General features: G+C 51.9%; 6 protein-coding genes across 7 annotated transcripts in view; 3 read left to right on the forward strand and 3 right to left on the reverse strand.

Annotated features, from left to right (window-relative positions):
- LOC100905928 (developmentally-regulated GTP-binding protein 2) overlaps window positions 1-509 on the forward strand; it is a 2,008-nt gene extending 1,499 nt beyond the window's left edge. Inside the window, exons 5-6 of the mRNA XM_029111936.1 lie at window positions 3-271; window positions 405-509. Coding sequence (XP_028967769.1) covers window positions 3-271; window positions 405-491 — 356 coding nt within the window. The 3' untranslated portion in view covers window positions 492-509. The remainder of the gene's footprint in view (window positions 1-2; window positions 272-404) is intronic.
- Window positions 510-1,459: 950 nt separating this feature from the next.
- Window positions 1,460-7,201, forward strand: LOC100899986 (phospholipase A1). Its single transcript, XM_018640207.1, has 7 exons — window positions 1,460-1,519; window positions 4,679-4,925; window positions 5,041-5,200; window positions 5,287-5,402; window positions 5,496-5,632; window positions 6,545-6,739; window positions 6,846-7,201. The coding sequence occupies exons 1-7, from the start codon at window positions 1,471-1,473 to the stop codon at window positions 7,118-7,120; spliced, it is 1,179 nt and encodes a 392-aa protein (XP_018495723.1). The 5' UTR covers window positions 1,460-1,470; the 3' UTR covers window positions 7,121-7,201.
- On the reverse strand, window positions 1,573-4,138 carry LOC100906167 (elongation factor 1-alpha). Of its 2 annotated transcripts, XM_018640206.1 has the most exons (3): window positions 4,071-4,138; window positions 2,390-3,409; window positions 1,573-2,249 (listed from the first exon to the last, which is right to left on the reverse strand). In XM_018640206.1, the coding sequence occupies exons 1-3, from the start codon at window positions 4,077-4,079 to the stop codon at window positions 1,890-1,892; spliced, it is 1,389 nt and encodes a 462-aa protein (XP_018495722.1). In that variant the 5' UTR covers window positions 4,080-4,138; the 3' UTR covers window positions 1,573-1,889. The 2 variants fall into 2 exon arrangements, with proteins under 2 accessions (XP_018495722.1, XP_018495721.1); XM_018640205.1 differs by lacking the exon at window positions 4,071-4,138 and having other exon boundaries at window positions 2,390-3,671.
- Window positions 7,202-7,471: 270 nt separating the features above from the next.
- Dcr-1 (Endoribonuclease Dcr-1) lies at window positions 7,472-13,350 on the reverse strand. The gene is made up of 3 exons (XM_018640188.1): window positions 13,343-13,350; window positions 12,962-13,203; window positions 7,472-12,850 (listed from the first exon to the last, which is right to left on the reverse strand). Exons 1-3 carry the CDS (start codon window positions 13,348-13,350, stop codon window positions 7,623-7,625), a joined length of 5,478 nt encoding a protein of 1,825 aa, XP_018495704.1. The 3' UTR covers window positions 7,472-7,622.
- A 658-nt stretch (window positions 13,351-14,008) lies between these two features.
- RpS10b (Ribosomal protein S10b) lies at window positions 14,009-15,517 on the forward strand. Its single transcript, XM_003744973.1, has 3 exons — window positions 14,009-14,087; window positions 14,354-14,431; window positions 15,061-15,517. Exons 2-3 carry the CDS (start codon window positions 14,381-14,383, stop codon window positions 15,466-15,468), a joined length of 459 nt encoding a protein of 152 aa, XP_003745021.1. The 5' UTR covers window positions 14,009-14,087; window positions 14,354-14,380; the 3' UTR covers window positions 15,469-15,517.
- A 476-nt stretch (window positions 15,518-15,993) lies between these two features.
- On the reverse strand, window positions 15,994-17,831 carry LOC100906312 (geranylgeranyl transferase type-1 subunit beta). Its single transcript, XM_029111914.1, has 5 exons — window positions 17,552-17,831; window positions 17,231-17,367; window positions 16,960-17,141; window positions 16,554-16,861; window positions 15,994-16,431 (listed from the first exon to the last, which is right to left on the reverse strand). Exons 1-5 carry the CDS (start codon window positions 17,667-17,669, stop codon window positions 16,169-16,171), a joined length of 1,008 nt encoding a protein of 335 aa, XP_028967747.1. The 5' UTR covers window positions 17,670-17,831; the 3' UTR covers window positions 15,994-16,168.
- Between the last annotated feature and the right edge of the window lie 401 nt (window positions 17,832-18,232).

Raw genomic sequence — 18,232 nt, forward strand, 5'->3', positions numbered from 1 at the left:
AGTCCTCTGTAGGATTCACATAGGGAAAAGTCTTCGTCTCCTCCTCCAGCGATACTCTTGTACTTGCAGCTGTCATTGGCAATTGAACCTGGAATATCTGAAACAGCGGATCTGGGATAAACTCGCATTGATCAGCATTTACACCAAGAAACGAGGCCAGGCGCCCGATCTGGGAGACGGTATCATTCTCCGAAGAAACGCTTCCATTGAGCACGTTTGCCATTCAGTGCACCGGAATTTCGTCAATGAGTTCAAATACGCTCTCGTCTGGGTAAGTGCTTCCGGCCGTCAGGAGTTCCTTGAGCTTCTCTGTTCGATGTGTCCAGGAAGAATCGCAATGAAAATTCGTAATCTGCGCCGAGCGCTCCGCGTACCATACTGACTCTGTGGACTTTGATTTGCAGGGAACCAGCACGAAGTACAGCCCGCAGCGCGTAGGATTGAGTCATGTGGTTCACAACGAGGATGTTGTACAGCTTGTAAAGAAATAAAGAATTTCTGTCCACCGTTTCCAAGGTTTTCTGAATTCGGCGAATGCCTTCACACAAATATAAAAAAAGCCTCAACGGATTGCTGTACTCTCGACTAGACTCCTCCGGATGGGGAGCAGTATGGGCTACGGGGAGAACTTCGGCGAACAATTATCCCGATTGACTTCCTAGCGAGGATCGTAGGTACCTCCAAGCGAATACACTACTCACAGGCAGAGCTGCAATTGAATTCCGCTCTGTCGGAGCTGTAGCACGAGCATCCGTCTGCTCTGCGAGGACTTTCTGGCGAACAATAATTCGCTTATCAGGATCTCCGACTTAGAGAGCAACTCTCGGAAATGAAAATTCGGACCTCGATTGATTTCCATTTGATGCTGTCACCAACGACCCCGTTTGGTGCAATTCCACGGAACCCCTCGCGAGAGCCTTGCTATCAGACTCAGAACTCTCTCAGAGATACAGGCCGGAGTCTCTAATCATGCGGGTCGCCTTGATGTTCCGTCTTATCTTCAGATTGAGGGAGAGGGAGAAGCTGGTTGAACTTCGAACGCGGATCACTGGAAGCGTCATAAGGAAGAATGAGTACCAGAGAGCAAGTCGAGAGCTAATCCGACACGGATTACGGTAGTGAGTGAACGAGCGAATCACCAGTCTTGCCGAGATCGTATCCCCGATATCATTTTGTTCTTCGACGTCAAGCACCAACAATGAGGACCGCATCGCTGCTCTCAGGTTGGTGAACACCAGGATCTGATTCCCACCTCCGTTTCCCTCAATGGAATGTCGATGAGGCTGCCGATCGGCTCAGCGGCGATCGACTGCGACTCCTCCGATGAAACTGTTGAGGCGGAAAATTTCCCGTCGGGAATGGAAGAAGTTCCGATGCTTGTTGGCGTGAGGATTATTTCATTGACATTTCGTGGACCGCTTCGCGAACGTCGATGTGGAGCAAAACAAAGACATTGCGGAAAAGGAAGCCATGGATGCAGTACGAAGTGACGGAGTTCGCCTTGTGAGAGATCTAATACGTGAGGATCCAGTTCGAGTCGGAGCATTGAACATGCAGCAGTCTAGGGCTATGTTTGGAGATTTATTGATGGTCGATCATTATTGACAATATTCAATGGAGTACGATTAAGTTGGACGATAGTTGGATTAGGAACAGAGTCAGCCAACACGCAGCGGACGCAGAGCTATCCGCTGGTGCTCCTTCCGGTGGCTACAGCGAGAGCGACGCAAGAAGCGCGCGCAACGCCACAGACCGCTCAGCTCGTCGTGTGACTCCTTCGAATAGAGATCCAACTCAGACCGGACACCTGGGTGATGCCGGCAGATCCTGCAGATGGCCAACGGCAAGCCGTACGTGTCCAGTAATAAGTGCTGATCGTCCTTTCCTAGTTACTTCTTCTTGGCGGCCTTCTCAGCGGCCTTGGTGACTTTACCGTGGGTGATTTCCTTCGGCTTGACTGCTTTGATAACGCCGACGGCGACAGTTTGCCTCATGTCACGCACGGCGAAGCGACCGAGCGGTGGATACTCTGCGAAAGTCTCGACGCACATCGGCTTTTGGGGGATGAGGTCGACGATGGCCGCGTCGCCCGACTTGACGAACTTGGGGTTGTCCTCGAGTTTCTTTCCGGATCGACGGTCGATTTTCTCACGGATTTCCTTGAAACGGCACGCGATGTGCGCGGTGTGGCAGTCGAGCACGGGCGAATAGCCGTTCTGGATCTGTCCGGGATGGTTGAGGACGATGACCTGCGGAAAATAGAGAATGAGAACGGGCTCGTATGCCGGGGTCGCATGCGTCAGAAAACGTAGGGATGAGTATTCCGGAGAATTCCCGGATGAGAAATAATTCAGAGCGAGTCTCCGAGGGAGAGGGGAAACGATCTCACCTGGGCGGCGAACTCCTCGGTCTCGCGAGGAGGATGGTCCTTCGAATCTCCGCAGACGTATCCTCGCTTCAGTTCCTTAACTGAGACGTTCTTGACGTTGAAACCAACGTTGTCTCCGGGAACGGCTTCGGCGAGTGATTCGTGATGCATTTCCACGGACTTGACCTCGGTAGTGATGTGAGCTGGAGCGAAGGTCACCACCATACCCGGTTTGAGGAGTCCAGTTTCGACTCGGCCCACAGGGACCGTTCCGATACCTCCGATCTTGTAGACGTCTTGGAGCGGGAGACGCAGAGGCTTGTCGGTCGGCCTGGTCGGGGGCTCCATGACATCGAGGGCTTGGAGTAGGGTCTTGCCCTCGAATTTCTGTCCTTGACGCTCGATGGCCCATCCCTTGTACCAGGTCATGTTCGGCGAAGGTTCGAGCATGTTGTCCCCACACCATCCCGAAATGGGAACGAATGGCACAGTGGCTGGATTGTATCCGATCTTCTTGATGTACGAAGAGACCTCCTTCTTGATTTCTTCGAAACGGGGCTCCGAGTATGGGGGCTCGGAGGTGTCCATCTTGTTGACACCGACGATCATCTGCTTCACGCCGAGAGTGTACGCGAGCAGAGCGTGTTCACGGGTTTGACCGTTCTTGGAAATGCCGGCTTCGAACTCTCCGGTCCCGGCGGGGCAGATGAGAATAGCGCAGTCGGCTTGGGAAGTTCCCGTTATCATATTCTTGATGAAATCTCGGTGACCGGGAGCGTCGATGACGGTCACGTAATACTTGGGGGTCTCGAATTTCCACAGTGTGATATCGATCGTGATACCACGTTCACGTTCAGCCTTGAGCTTGTCCAATACCCAAGCGTATTTGAAGGATCCCTTGCCCATCTCCTGAGCCTCCTTCTCGAACTTCTCGATGGTACGTTTATCGATGCCTCCGCACTTGTAGATGAGGTGACCGGTGGTCGTCGACTTCCCGGAGTCGACATGACCGATCACCACGATGTTGATATGAACTTTCTCCTGCAAACGTCTCATGATTTAGAGGCTTCCGTTCCCAGATTAGTGCTTTTTATCGCTTTTTAGATTCATTGGATCTCGATGTAATCCAATGATTTTATTTCCTCGAATAGCTCAGAATCCCGAATCCCCAAATAGACGCATAGCGTCTGTCGAGGAATAAGCACCGCGGTTTCGCCGGCAGCTCAGGAGGAATGGCTCGGCAATCGAGGAATCAGCCTCGGCGCGCGGCCTGCCCACGGGGCGGCAATCCAGAGGACCGCGAGTGTATGCGGAGCTGTGGAATATCTCCCAGCAAGGGAATAGCGAGTATTGAGCGAGAAATTCAGCGCGACACACCCCCACGTGGCGAAGATATTCTTCCGGATTATTATTCCCAGGAAGACCGACGCTGACCAATGGTTGAATTCCCTTGGCGAGACGAGACTCGAGCAAAAGGTGAAGCTCGCCTGGTACCAGAGGACGTTAGTATTCAGCTCGTTTGTAGAGTCCGAGCTTCGCACGCCGGGCCGCCATCTTGGCCGGCAACCGGGGCCTCATTGCGAAAATTGCGATGAGCTGTCCCGGAGAGGACACACATTGGCCACCAGCGCACAGAGCCTACGGATCCCCGTTGACAGCGGAGACCGAACGATTTTGTTGTGGAATGAGAGAACAGACTTGCCTTGCCCATTGCGAACGTCGGTTGATATCACCCGCACGCGAAGCCTAAGACGAAAAGGCCGCAACTCTAGGTTTCCGTGGAGACTTTGGTCTTCGACGCAAGCGCCCTCTGAGCCCTTTCGCTCCGCTGGCCTCAGTGAGGGTCTCTCCGCCGTCGAAGCCTCGCGTCTCTGGCCGCGGTCGTTGACTCCATGGCGTAACAAGGGTTTCCGAGTTGATAGACAGCCTTCGGAACCCGTAAAGATTATAAGAGGACATTATGCGATACAGGAGGGCTAAGCGCGGGGTCAGCTGACAGGGCACGGAAGTGAAAACTCGGGTCGTCCAGTGTGTTTTCATTTCCGAATATCAACTCTGCCAAGGAGCAAGCCCACCAGAGTCTGGTGGATTTCGAGAGTCTTCCTGAGGCGCTTCCCGATTCGAACTTCCGGAAGACCACAAGAGCTATTTGACTCCTCCGCGGAACGGCTCGAGATTGTCGACTTCCTTGGGATAATTCAGAAGAAATATATGAGTCCGGTTCCTTCTCATGGTAGATACGGAAACTTTTGTTGATCGATTCGAGCATCTGATCGCTCCTCTGAAAACACCCAATTTCTCCCTCCTTAGTCCTGCTCTGCTTATTGCGCCCCGCTCAGGCTGGACAATACTGCAGAGGATCGACCTGCTTCGACAATCTAGATGACTTATCAGAATTCAGCGCCAAACGTGACGTTTATTCGGACAATGTGGATAGAGTTTGCTATGCCGACGTCGGCTGTTTCAGCAAGACCGAAGGTCCACTGGCTTTCCTCCATGCTCTTCCTGACAACCCGGCGTGGATCAACCCTACGTTCACGCTGTACTCGGATAAAACGTAAGGGGAATGCTTTCGCCATAATGACACGATACGACGCTTCCGATTGGCGGTGGAAGATAGAAATCATGAGAATTTTCTGACCGCTTACTATTTTTGTGAATGATGCCCTCAGGCCGAATGGAACTGATATACACTACAAGGATCCTGCAACCTTCATGAATCTCCGATTCTTGAACCGTTCTCCCAAATGGTTGACTTTCGTCGTACATGGCTTCGGCAGTGGGCCCGGAGCCGATTGGCTTCAAGGGCTGAAAGACGCTGTTCTCGATGACGTGAGTTTCGACTGATATTTCTATGACAGCTGTATATTTTTCCCGGAACGCCCCATGTTCACGCCTGAACGTCACGATTTGTTCAGATTGGAGGCTACGTCATCGTCGTCGGCTGGTCGAAAGGCGCCGAGCTGCCGCACTACCATAGGGCTGCTGCAAACACGGATCTCATTGGGCGTATGCTGGCACGTCTGGCTCAAAGGTAATAAAGCAGCCGGACTTCATCGAATAAATTTCCCACGAGTTCCCCGTGTTACCGTCATGAGCGATGAGTCTAATCCCGGAATAATTTCAGGTTAATCATTAGCTACCCCTCCGGATTAAGCGCTTCCAGAATGCATTTCATCGGGCACAGTTTAGGCGCTCAGATGGCTCATTTCTTCTCCCTGTATCTCCACGAGATTTCTGGACTGAAACCCGCGCGGATAACAGGTGATTCCAAACTCTAATTTTTCCTAGGAAGGAATTCATGTGACGTGACGGTTCTTTCTGGCGCTCTTCCTCCTCGGTTTCGGCCTCGGCAAAGCGGCTCGCTTGGAGCATGAGTCGTATCATTGGCTGAGGGGTCCCACGGCTTTGAGCGGAGATCGATCGGGGTTTTCACGGATGTTCAGAGCGTCCTGGAAATCGTTTTTTGCTCTCGCTAAGGTTCTGAAGGTACCATAGAGACCCGAAGAACTCTTCCTCTGCTCTACACTCTGTGGCAAACCCAGCCAGTCGCTGAGCTAGGCCTCAGTGCCAAGGCGATTCTAATGTAAGCCGAGCTTCCCGTCTGAATAACTCTACGCTTCGAACCTGCGGATAGCCGAGTCATTGCACTGAGCAGAGAATCATTGTATCACTTGCTGCTTTGCATTGCTTTGCATTGCCGTTCGGCTGGGATCACTGTAAATTGATCAGCTCGAAATCCCGCGATTATCTTGAATGGATTGGCCAGCCGGGAAAGCTTTCGATATCTTCGCGGGCGGTGATTAGCTCTACGACCGTCTTTGCAGCACCAATAGCACCGGTGCACGTGACTCGAGTTGAACTTGGTGGAAGCATGGCCGAGATAGAGCCGGCCGATGGTTTCGTATGTTCCAGATCGATTTCCTTCTCCCGTGTGCGGAGCCGTCGCATCTCGTTGTGACGGACGAAGCCACATAATTCGTAATCTCCTAATCATACTCTGGACCAACCGATGCTCATGCCAGGCATCGATAACGAACAGTTTGCCATCAACTGAGTTCGTGACCTTGGCCGGAGGTCGGGTCGACTTGGGAACTCAATCGGCGAACCCGGTGCTCTCTTTATCACCGTCCCGGTCTAAATGATCGAAAACTTAGGGGTCCCTTTTTTCCGCAGCGCTCGATGCAGCCGGTCCGGAATTCGAAGCGAGTGGAGTTTTCGTGAATCGCAACGATGCAGACTTCGTTGAAGGTCTGCATACCTCTGCTGGTCGTTCTCTGATATCCGGCGAGCTCGGAATGATCGAACCTTTTGGACATGTCGATTTCTACGCAAACGGAGGGCAACGACAACCGGGCTGCTCATCATTCAGTAAGTATTATCCTTAATTGGGATCCGACGTCCGTATGAGTCGGTCGATTGATTGATTCTTCGTTTGGAGGCGATCTTCACTAAATAAAACCATTCTCTTCTGCAGATTACGGATGCAGTCATACACGGGCGCACGAGCTCTACATCGAATCGCGCAAACGTAGCGGTTGTCGATTCATCTCATACCCCTGTGCGGGTGGTGTGGCTCAATACGTGCGAAAAAAATGCATACAGGAACGAAGCCAGTGGAGCGAATTTGGCTGGAACACTCCACAGACTCCGGGTCGAGGAGTCCAATTTTTTGAGACGAATGATAGAAGTCCGTTTTGTGAAAGCCCCAAACAGATCCCGAGTCTTACGCTATCCAATACGAATTTCTGATGCATAGTCGATTCTTAAGCAAATTGTGCTCATTGTATGATCCATCTACACAATCAGAATTCATCCCCGAATAAAACTTTGTGCTATTCAGAGGAGCTTCTCAAAGAATAATCATGGAAAATCGAAGAAAGACATCCGAAGATGATTCCGAGAAATTCTGTAGAACCGTGGAACTCTTCGATGGCGCCTCATGTATCCCCGATCGAGAATACCATTGAGGAAAATTATCCGTGAGGCTCAATGATCGACCCAAACGTCGCTGTTCGGGTGCCCAAAAAGCAGTGCGTCTTCCGATCAAGGCGGATAATCTTAAGCGAAGTCGACCAAGAAGGGAGCCGAAATTAAGCGTCGATATCTTTTATTTCAAACATTAGTCACCCGAAGAGACATCTATCCTTTTACAAATATATTAATCGAGTCCCTCAGAGCCGAAACCTTCCCAACTGTGGCGAGGGAGAACGCCCGAATGTTTAATTATATTCAATCGTCACATTCGCCGTGATCACAGTGCTTTGCTCCTCGGACCTTTGATGACCCGAAGAGCCCTCTTGGCCGCTGTACACTTGGCTATTCGTTTGTTGCGTCCGATACCGATAAAGCTGCCCTTCCCGAAAACCTCAACCTTCACGCGTATTTTCCCGTTCAAGGTCAGCTCTGCTTTTTCAAACTTTGCGGTTTGAGGCTCCAATTCGAGCAGTTCTCGAATAGGAGATTTGGGCACATGTTTCGAGAAATACTCGATCTCTGGCTTCATCATGGCGAGATAGACGTTCCAAGTTGTGTCGAGCGACATGCCAGAATCCAGATAGATCGCTCCAGCGACGGATTCGAATATATCTCCGAGTGCCTTCGGCACCTCGATCTCTTCGGCTTCCTCGCATTCATCCTCTCCGAGATAGTATTTTTCGAAGTACTGCTTGCCGCTCAAGTGTTTCTTCGTGCTGACAAAGCGGTGGATTAATTTGAAGAGCCTCGGCGAAAGATTCAGGAAATATTTGTGAAACTCGTATTTGACCGCCAACGCTGCGAAGAATGTGTTGTTCACCAGCGCCGATCTCAGATCGGTCAGGGCGCCGGGGCTATGTTGTTTCACCGGATCCTCATACAGGTATCGCGTGATAAGATAATCGAGCACCGCGTCTCCGAGGAACTCCAGTCGCTGATAGCAATCGGTCAAAGTATTATAATGGTACGATGCATGCGTGAACGCTTGAAGGAGGAATCCTTTGTTTTTGAATTTATATCCGATCCTTTCCTCGAAACTGACATGGCCGTGGAGAAGTTGCCGCAAAACTCGTTCGTCGTAGCTCGCCGGCAGAGGTGGGGGAATTTTCTTGAATAAACTCGCGAACGCGTCTCCTTCGCAGTCCAAAGGCAACACCCTAAGTCCGAACCAGGTCATACACTTGAGTGTGTTGCATCGGCCGCAGGATACCAGATAGGCTCCTATCAGAGCCTCGAGACAATCCGCGATACTTTTATCCGGTATCGAGTGGTGCGTCAATAGGCTGTAAGGCACGAACTCGCCTTCACCACTGGCCTCACCGTCTTTGAACTGGCTTATGTTACAATGACTGTTTGGAATTTTCGAGTCAAGAACTGCTTTTTCCAAACCTTCCGGAATGCAGAAACCCGGAGCGAGCCAGTTGTCACTGGGCTCGAATTTGGTGGCAACCATGAGAGAGCCGATGCCCAATTCCTTCCCCAGTCGATACAGATTCACGTTGGAGATTTGTTTGCTTCTCAAGAAGCTCAATTTCCCCTCGTGTACGCCGAGATAGGTGCAATACAAGTAATTCGTGATTGCGTATTTAAGGAACGAGTCTCCCACGGTCTCGAGTCTTTCCAAATTGATTCCGTCGTTTGCGTTCGACATCGTCAGAGCCTGCAGCAGAATAGCGGGGCTCGGCCCGCAGCTCTCGCTGTCGTCGTCGTCGAATCGTATGCGGATCTCGGCCGGAAGTTCCTCCATTTCTTCACGGCCCTGCATCAGCTCACCGAAGACAACGTCGCTGCTGACGTAGTGTTCTTCGATGAGATCCTGATCTTCGGCGTCCTGCTCGGCGGCGGCCTCCATGTAGTCGAGAGCTTTTTTCAATTTGGGGAATGCGTTCATTTTCACACCCATGCGTCCTCCTTTACAGACTCGGAACTGGAGACCGAGGAGGTCGTCACACACTTCACGGACGTCCGAGTATACGCCCTCGAGTATTTTCGACTGTTGGATCGCGCTACACGGAGAGAGCCACAACGAGTTGTGCTCGACCTCTTCCTTGTCACCCCGGTCCTCGACGAGCATCTCTTCGGCATCTCGCATGTCTTCTAGGAGACTTCCCTCATCCCCGCTGTCGTCAGCATTCCCTCCTAGTTGTAGGGGCAGAGCGGCGGACAGTTTATCGATATCGATGCCCTCCCCTGAGATCCAATTGAGGCCTTGCATGCTAATGTTGACCATTTCCGAGTCGCCGAACATTTGCCAATCGCTTTCCTCCTCGAAATTCGACGGACTGCCCATCCGGAAGTTCATCTCGTCCATTCCAGGGATAGGTTTCCAATCGAATTTCGGCTTATGGAAGTCGATGTCACGTAGCTCCGCTTCCAGGAGCTCCTCGTCGTTCGGTATCGTGACTTTCGAGGGATCGAACGTGTCGATGACCAGCTGTCCGTCGGGTGTAAGCTCGACACCGCCTTTGCGCAGACCTCCGAGATAGGCGTTTCGGATTTCGGCGATACGTTCTTCGTTGACAGGCTCTTTCTCCGTTACCGGGACGCTTTGTTTGAGCATAGCGTTCTCTTTCAGCACCTCGGTCAGAGTCCAGCCGAACGTGAGCATTTTCCATTTGAAGCCCTCGGGTAGCTCGGCCTTCCCCACGCCGCAAGCGTTCACGATCCGCATGCGGATACTGTCCGCCAGAAGCAAATGATTCATCCGGTACAGAATGCAGGGCAGACAGACGACTTTCCTCCACAGAGACGCCGGGAACGGATGAATGAGACAAAGCTCCGGGACTAGGATCTGTTTCTGTTGGAGGTTCTCTCTTTTCGCTTTACGGGACTCCTCGCTGCTCGTCGGCAAACTGACTCCTTTCCGGTTGACGTACCTCGGCGTCAAGAGATTGAGACGCGCCGACGTGTGATCTACGTCGAGGAGTGGTTGGGATTTGTTGCATATGCCTATGTTGTATTTATGGCGATAATAATCGTCGAAAGTCTTGAAGGGCGTGGCGGGGAATTCACTGACAGGTGTTAGCTGCTCGCAGATGTTCGCCACGTAGAAAAATTGAGGTTTGTCGATGTTCCTGTACCAAGGCATCACGACAGCGTCGCTAAATATCTCTCGATTGAAGGTGAAGCTACGTCGTTCTTCTTCGTCGACTTTATGGGGCTTGAATTCATCCTCGTTCATTATTCTGTCGATAAACGACCACTCAACGGAACCGTCGGTGATCGGAATGATCAGGAAGCCGGCTCGGGACGCCTTTAGGTCGAATTTCATTGGGAACTTCTCTAGGCGGAGGACGTCACGGAAAACATACGCGTGGAAGAACTCTGCTTTTTTCCTTTGTTCTTCTGTCAGTGGGAGAGCGCAGCTCAGTTCTTCGACGTCGACCATGACCTCGCCCGATCGGGTGTAGATCGGGAACGGACAGAGTGGAGTCAATCTCGTGCCGGATACGAAGCCGAAGCCTCGCGGGGAATCTGCAGGGTCGTAGATGGTCCGAGCCCGCGAGTTCTGCTCCTCGGGAATCGCACAGAGCAGCTTCATTGAAATGTTGTACAAGAAAAAAGTCTCCGTATCGAGCGTTCCCTGGAATGGGGGAGCCAAACTCTTGTGGTAGTATTGACGTCGTTTCGTTGTTCCCGGTCTGGCGGCACCGTGAGCTACCGTTTCGTCGAGGGGCACAACCTGATCTTCGGTTTTCGCCTTCAGCGAGTCTTTACCGAAAGGGGAAAGGTGGTCGTCGATCTCCCCTCGCTTATGCAGACGCTCCAGAGCCCGAAGTGAGACGTCTTGTTTAGCGAGCACTGGCGTCGCCATGGGCTCGCCGACGATCTCTTCCTTCAGCGGACTGTTGATCGGCAGACGCAGAACACACTGGTACGTGTCATCGGGGAGTTTGTTGATTCGGAAAACCGGAGCAAGCTTCGTCAACGTGTCGGAGGGTAAACGAAGACAGTAGCGATTGATGATCGCGATCGAGTTGCTCAGGGTCGCCACGAGACAGTCTCCGCTCGAGGGACGGTAACAACGCTCCAGGTCCGAAGGGGAGGCTCCCTCGTCTCCTTCGGTCGTCACGTCTTCCTGGTGACTGCGCTCCAATAGAAGTCCCTCCATCTTCCGGTAGTCGCTGAACAGATGGGTGAACTTGGCAGTTTCGTACTGGGAGAGCATAATGAAGAAACGAGCGCATTTCGACGAGGCTTTCGCTTTCGCTTTGCAGACAATGTAGCTCTTGTAGCTTTCGGGTGGATCGAACCTCACCACGAGATTGCAGTGCGGCAGCTCCAGAGTATCCTCCGTGGCCGTGGTCGTGATCAGGAGGTTGTAGTCTCGATAGCGGAATTTCTGGAGAACTTCCTCCTGCCTGGTGAGGCCGGCGGCGACCAATTCCGGATCGTCGCCGTCCAGAGTTGTCTGGCCGATTATGAAGTTCGACTTGACGAATGCCAAGCTCGGCACAGTCTTCGACACCGTTTCGAGCCACCGATTCACAACTAGTGCGGTGATGCGGTGCCGGACGATGATCAGACCACACAGAGCCGTCGGGTCTTCATGCCAGGGAACGCAGTGGGGCTTCGATTTTTTCCCGTCTTCAGAAATTTGAGACGGGACCATCTTTGGTTTGGTGTACAAGAGGATGGCGTCCATCAAATTCGTCAGTTTGTCGGGATGTATGGCGTTTGCCTCGCTTGGATCACACTTCACGAGGTCCACCAATATACGGCACAGCTCAAGGAATTGTTGTAGAAATGTGAAAACGATCTGTAGGGTGGTCTTCGAGATCTGGATATCTGTCAAGTATTCTAGATTGTCGATCGATCGGGAGACTTCCCCGAGGAACTCTTGGGCGGCTTCCGCAGCACACCACGGCCCCAACGTGAGGAACACGTAGGCCAACTCCATCGGGTACCTCATGGCTTCTTGAATGACTTCGGAATAGTTCCCTTTGAGCTTGAGGGACATTTCGAGGAACTTCAGATTGTTCTCAATCAGATCGAGTACCATGTCGTACTCTACATCTTTGTCGGCGTAGAAGATTCCGTATTCGAGGACTTTCTCTTCAGGCTTCGGGCCGTACTTCGAAAGCACGGTGAGATCATTGCAGACCGTAGCCTGCGCCTTCCAATACTTCTCGAGGTTCTGGATGCGGCTCCGTGCCGTCTCGGCGCTGCCTACGCCCGAGAGGGCGTTCGTGAGCCCCACGACACGGAGTTTGCGGTCAGCGATCAATTTCAGCAGATTAGCCGATCCGGCGATATCGGTCTCTGCGTACGACTCGCATCGATCGATGAGAACTGTGCAAAACTTCAGCGAGAATTCACTCAGCGTGCTGATGGCTGTTGGCACTGTCAGGATCACCGACGAATTACTCAGTCGCTTCTCGAGACCTTCATCTTCATCCGCGTCTGGATCAAGGCACACGCAAGTCAGATCGGTGTAGTCGTCCAGCCATTGGAATGTCGAAAGCATCTCCGTGGATGACAGGCACACGACGAGCAGTTTATCGACTGAAATTCGAATAATTAGACATGAGACATCTCTTCACGTACAGAATCTGCAATCCGGGAAAATGTTGGGAACATCGTCGACGGGTTCGCGGTCGGGCCCTTCAAACTCACTAGAAGCAGATGGTGGTCGTAACCAGTACCCATTTTCTTTCGTGAAGTTGACGATGAAAAACGGCTTATCGAGGACGCTGATGAAGATCACTTTGTTCCCTCCCCGCTTAGCTTCGGCGAGCAATTCGACTTGGAACTCCGCAGGGGTGAAGTGCTTCTTCTGCGCGTTCTCCAGGAGGACATTCTGCCGAGCGCGGATCTGGGCGGGAGCCGGTTTCTTCGACGGCGGAAACTTCGGATTCCTACGGAAGTATGTACGGGCTCATGAGCGGAAAAAGCTTATCATATAAACTGATAATTCGTTCAGCGAATTCGAGGAGCTTCGTGAACCATTCCGCGCAGTTTTTTCAGTGTATGCAGAAGAACAGAAGCGAAACCCACCGCGGCATCGGAGGAAGCGCGGATAGAACGATTAGGAAGTATCACGGGGCAATAATTCTGTCGGGTCGCCGGCTTTGCGCGAGACGGTCAGCTCACATGACTCAGACAGATTCGGATCTCTGGTCAATCATCACGATTGAGTGAATGATTTTATCATAAACGAGACGCTTTCAAGTCTCAGTTTTCGAATGGGTTCCGCAGGATAGCCCATCCGTATCGTAGCGATAGCAACAATAAACACATCTTTTGCTCTCTGCGCAATGCGTTCATTGGGTCAAGTCATCTGCTCAACCTCATCTTAAGCCCTCCCGTCGGATCAGGCGATTCTCGCAGATCCCTCGACAGGAGCTGCTCAAGCGGAGTATCATCCGTGCTCGGAAAACTCTCGAGAATGATCCGTGAGGGACATTCAGAGGCATATCCGCAAGCGGCTTCCCTCGCGGAGCAGACGACGAATCCGATATCGCAATCAAATAAGGCCTGGTTGAGGTTCCTGTCTCTTTGCGATCATGAAGAGCTTCCGTCACTGTCAGGATTCGGAAGAATTCTGACCCCAGAGTGAGAGGGATTCAGTCTAGCCGGAGCCTTGGTGATTTGAGCTCTCATACTTCATCCATTCTTCCGTGTTTTCAACTTTCGCGCCCGTTCCTTAATGTCGTCTGCTAGTATGTTTACACCGCCGTTGTTTGTATCATTCCAAGTCCTTTTGCTGTCGGCCATTTCTTTGTGCGGTTGAGCGTGTCAGGTGGGTTTCTAAATCTGCGGAAATCAAGTTTAATCGGGCGAAATTCGCTCAGTTTCGGGTGTCGTTTGGCTTGAGACTCCAGTCGGAAGAGATATCAGCCCGGTTTACAGGCCCACCAAGCCATAACGGGCGTTTTGATATATAGCGGCGAAGCCCATATGCACCAAACGTGTATCGTTGAAAATTGTGATCGTCAGGAAACGTTCGTGTCCCGCAACGAAATTTCTTGTGAGCTCGCCCTTGATTCCTCCTTATTTTCATTCCAGAAAACTGACAACTAGCACGGATCCATCATGTTGATGCCCAAGAAAGACATCATTGCTATCTACGATAAGCTGTTCCAGGTTGGTACTCTAGTCAGGTTCAGCATTCGCAACTCTCGATTCTCCTCCGCGGATTGAGCGCCGTCCGACAAGGCTGGTGATATGCCGTGGAATTGACTTTGACGTGTTCGTTGTCGTGCTCCATCTCCGACCCATCTTGCGATCGTCCGGAGTTGTGGGAACTTTTGATTTTGATGGAGCCAACCCACGAGTTCGATATCTCAAATCGACCTTGGCGTCAGAACGCTCCGAAATCACAGGAGGCCCGGTGGGTTGATGAGTTTTCTAGCTCGTGGACCTACAGGTTATCCGACAAAATTTCCGGCAAACCCGTCGCCGGGTAGATATTGTCGTGCGTCGAGGAGGCGCCCCCGCTACACAAGAGCTCTCCGTTTTGGTTGATGCGTTCACTTTCCACGGATCTCTGGATCGGAACGCAATGCGCGTCCCTCGGAGCTAACCCACGAGTCCAGCGTTCCAAACTGGCCTTGGCGTCAAACCGCTCCAACAACGAAGGAGGCCCGGTGGGCTCGCCGGTTTTTTCTGCTTGCGGTCCTTCTGGCTTTCCGACAACCCTCTCCATCACAGGGTTGCCTAGCCGCGGATTCTATGCGGGAGGTATCAACTCACGTATTACTCTCCGTTTCCAGGACGGCGTCATGGTTGCGGAGAAAGATTTCCACCTGGCGTCACACCCTGAATTCGAGAACGTACCCAACCTGCACGTGATCAAGGCCTGTCAGTCGCTCAAGAGCCGCGGCTTCGTCAACGAGCAGTTCGCGTGGAGACACTACTACTGGTACTTGACGAACGAGGGCATTGAGTTCATCAGAGGATACCTCCATGTTCCGTCGGAATGCGTGCCGAACACCCTTGTCAAGAAACTGAAGAGCGAGGAAATCGGTTCTCGACGCAGCGCCGGTCCGAAAGCTCAGGAAGGCAAGGATGACCGTGAAGCTTACCGCCACGCACAATCCGACGAGAAGAAGGACGTCGGCGCCGGAGAAAGCGAGTTCCAATTCCGAGGAGGTTACGGACGAGGAAAGCCAGCTCAGTGATCATGATTTTCGCTGAGGGGCTTTTGGAATAAAATCTGTCTCTGAGGGATCTAGCGGTGTTCTTTTCCGGCATGTGAGAATCGAGGTGCATCGATATCGAGTCCCGCATGTTCTCTTGCATCGATCCGTGTACCGCAGTCGGACGAGCATCAATGAGGGAGCTTATGCGGTTGGGAGGTGCTCCTCGGGCATCGAGGCTTTGCGGGCGACAGAATGCTCGATGCGATAGCCAGAGAGACGAATTTTTCTCGGAGTCAATTGCTATTCACTGGAGGTTCATACCGAGTCTTAGCGGTATGCAGTACGTCAAATGATAGAGTCGGCAGATTTTACAAGGAATGAAAGAGTTGGCATCAAATCGAGCTCCCGGTTCGGAATTCGGTAAATCCGCCCGGGCATCGAAGAGGCAGGTTACTCCGCTGCGATCGGGAGTGTTTCCTTCGGAGTCTCCGGAGTGCGGCCTCTCTCCCGAAGGTCACGATGGTACGTAGGTATGGATTCGAAGCAGAGACCGAATAGTTGCTCAAATGCTTTTATTTCGCAAAATAATGCCTCTCGGCGAAGAACTCTCGGCCGATATCAGAGATCTTTGCGGGGCTCAGGGCATCTGTGTGGCGCGGGTGGAACATCGCCTAACCTGAGTTGGTGCGTTTCTGTCAAATGGGCTCCTCAAACTAGCGGTGACGGAATTTAAATCGTTTCACGCAGTCTCCCACGCGTCGTGAATCTTTTTCAGTCGCTCGTGGGTCCGCACAGTCACATTGAGAGGAACGAATAATTCTTGCAGTTTGTCTTTTCCAATGAACGACAGACCCGCCAGAGCGAGATACGAATGCATAGGATCGGGGCTCGCATCGCTCCACTTTCCGAAGCCGCCTGTGATGACTGATTGAGCTTGGCACACGAAGTCGCGTATCATCGCACCATCAGCGAATTGGAATGAGTCAAGAATACGGAGAGTCCCTGGGAAAAATTGGATAATCGAGATGTATTCAGGAGCAGCGTGTGAACGGGTAGATTGGACCTCTTGCTTCCCTGATCCCCACGGAACATTTCTGCGCTTCCATCCGGCGTGTTGAACTCACCTCCGACCCAGAAAGAGTAACAAGTGTCGACACGTTTGTTCGGTCTTCCATTGAAACCAGACTCCTGCCGGTTGAGACACCACCGGACCAAGTCGGCGCGATTATCTCGGATCTCTTCCAGCCGACCAAGGAGAGCCAGGGACGCAACCGCGCAGAACGAGGAGCCCCCGTGAGCTTCCGCTCCGGGGAGACATGCGACGGCTCCTTCGTACGTCAAACACGACTTGATGAAGCGTACGCAGGCATCCACGTCGATAGTCGAGAAGTCGTCGAGGATGTAACAAATAGAGACCGCACAGTACACGAGCCTGAAATGACGGCGCTGCTTGGTTCACGACTCGATCACCTCAAATCATCATCGAGAGGTCAAAGATATCCGGGCCGCTCATTGCAGTCCCGAGCTCACCTGAGATCGGTTTCACCATCGAGAAACTGTGAGTAGAAGCTCCCGTCTTCCAATTGAAGTCGTTTAATATCGTTCAATATTTGCTTCCGATGAACTCTGGATAAATCGTCTCCCAGTATCAAGAGGGAGCACAAACTCGTGTAGGTCATGCCGAGCACGGGTACGTCAAATATATGAGGCTCCTGCAAATCATCGAATAAGTAAGGAGCATTCCTCGTTCGCATGTCTCAATCGCAGGCCCATCGCGAGGACAAGTCCGGTCGAAACTCACCGTGATATTGCTATCTGCGATTGAGAATCCGCCGAGAAATCCCGCTGTGTCTGTTTCTGCATCGAGGAATTGCATCGAGTACAGCCAATCGATGAACGACGATTTTTCTTCTGGCACTTGGTCCAAGATTTCCAAACCTGAGGTCGCGAGTTCGAGTCATGATATCGTGTGCTACAACTGAGGTGGTCCGAGTGAACTCTGACTATCCGTGGGTGAGATCAGCTCCGAAACCCATTCCAAACTCACAGGTGGTTTTCTGTTATGTGAAAAAGGGTTTCTCCGCAAAGGAGGGTGCGGTCTACATATGCAATATGAGCTCACCACTCAAACAGAAGAACGCGACCAGGGGTTTTCTATCGAAGAGCTCTTCGAAGCTGCTTGGTAAGATTTTCAGACACCGGTTGAAGAATTTGACATGCCTATCTCGAACTAGCTCCATGATCAAGTTTCGACAACTTGGATCACTTGGTCAGGTGTTGACTTCAGCGGCGCGGCTCCCACGTGACGGAAATCCCGTTCAAATTCCGGACCTGCACTCGAAGATCATCGCTGATAAGGACTGCGCAGAGAGAAAAGATTCTCTAAAGAACAGAATCGAGAAGGATGACTCTTGTTTACTCACTTGTTACAGCTTGAAATTTCGGGAGAGAGACGGGGGAAAGGACCATCGCGGTGGTGCCAGTAGTAGTGATGAATCCACGGACTAGCAGACATCGACGAGAACGAGACCAGTTGAAAATTTGGCGCCACCCGTCACTCGTTTGATACCGTGGTTGCCTTGTCGTGAAAGTCTCTTGAATAATCCCAAATCATTCACAGAGTCTGTGCATTGCAATGCAGAGAGGCAATCCAGCTGATTCCATGATGCCGAGAAGATCGTGGATGTCTCTCGGAAATCGGAAGGAGCATTATTAATTTGATAGCGGTCGCGGCGAGCGGCTCGACGACATGGGACATGGATAGCCTCTATCGCTAGCCTCTAGTACAGTAAAAGCTCGTTAC

This window comes from Galendromus occidentalis, unplaced genomic scaffold (genome assembly GCF_000255335.2).
Source record: "Galendromus occidentalis unplaced genomic scaffold, Mocc_1.1 scf7180000077476, whole genome shotgun sequence".
Lineage (NCBI taxonomy): Eukaryota > Metazoa > Arthropoda > Arachnida > Mesostigmata > Phytoseiidae > Galendromus > Galendromus occidentalis.

Excerpts from the sequence above, each read along its gene's own strand:
- LOC100906312 (XM_029111914.1), bottom strand. The coding sequence starts at position 17,669 with ATGGAGCTAGTTCGAGATAGGCATGTCAAATTCTTCAACCGGTGTCTG. Across the intron at positions 17,142-17,230 it reads TCGCAGATAGCAATATCACG|GAGCCTCATATATTTGACGT; the intron begins GTGAGTTTCGAC and ends GATGATTTGCAG. Across the intron at positions 16,432-16,553 it reads TTACTCTTTCTGGGTCGGAG|GGACTCTCCGTATTCTTGAC; the intron begins GTGAGTTCAACA and ends AATTTTTCCCAG.
- RpS10b (XM_003744973.1), top strand. The coding sequence starts at position 14,381 with ATGTTGATGCCCAAGAAAGACATCATTGCTATCTACGATAAGCTGTTC. Across the intron at positions 14,432-15,060 it reads TCTACGATAAGCTGTTCCAG|GACGGCGTCATGGTTGCGGA; the intron begins GTTGGTACTCTA and ends CTCCGTTTCCAG.
- LOC100899986 (XM_018640207.1), top strand. The coding sequence starts at position 1,471 with ATGGATGCAGTACGAAGTGACGGAGTTCGCCTTGTGAGAGATCTAATA. Across the intron at positions 1,520-4,678 it reads CCTTGTGAGAGATCTAATAC|TCCTGCTCTGCTTATTGCGC; the intron begins GTGAGGATCCAG and ends CTCCCTCCTTAG. Across the intron at positions 4,926-5,040 it reads ACGCTGTACTCGGATAAAAC|GCCGAATGGAACTGATATAC; the intron begins GTAAGGGGAATG and ends TGATGCCCTCAG.
- Dcr-1 (XM_018640188.1), bottom strand. Across the intron at positions 12,851-12,961 it reads ACGACCACCATCTGCTTCTA|TCGATAAACTGCTCGTCGTG; the intron begins GTGAGTTTGAAG and ends TTCGAATTTCAG.
- LOC100906167 (XM_018640205.1), bottom strand. The coding sequence starts at position 3,424 with ATGAGACGTTTGCAGGAGAAAGTTCATATCAACATCGTGGTGATCGGT. Across the intron at positions 2,250-2,389 it reads CCGAGGAGTTCGCCGCCCAG|GTCATCGTCCTCAACCATCC; the intron begins GTGAGATCGTTT and ends TATTTTCCGCAG.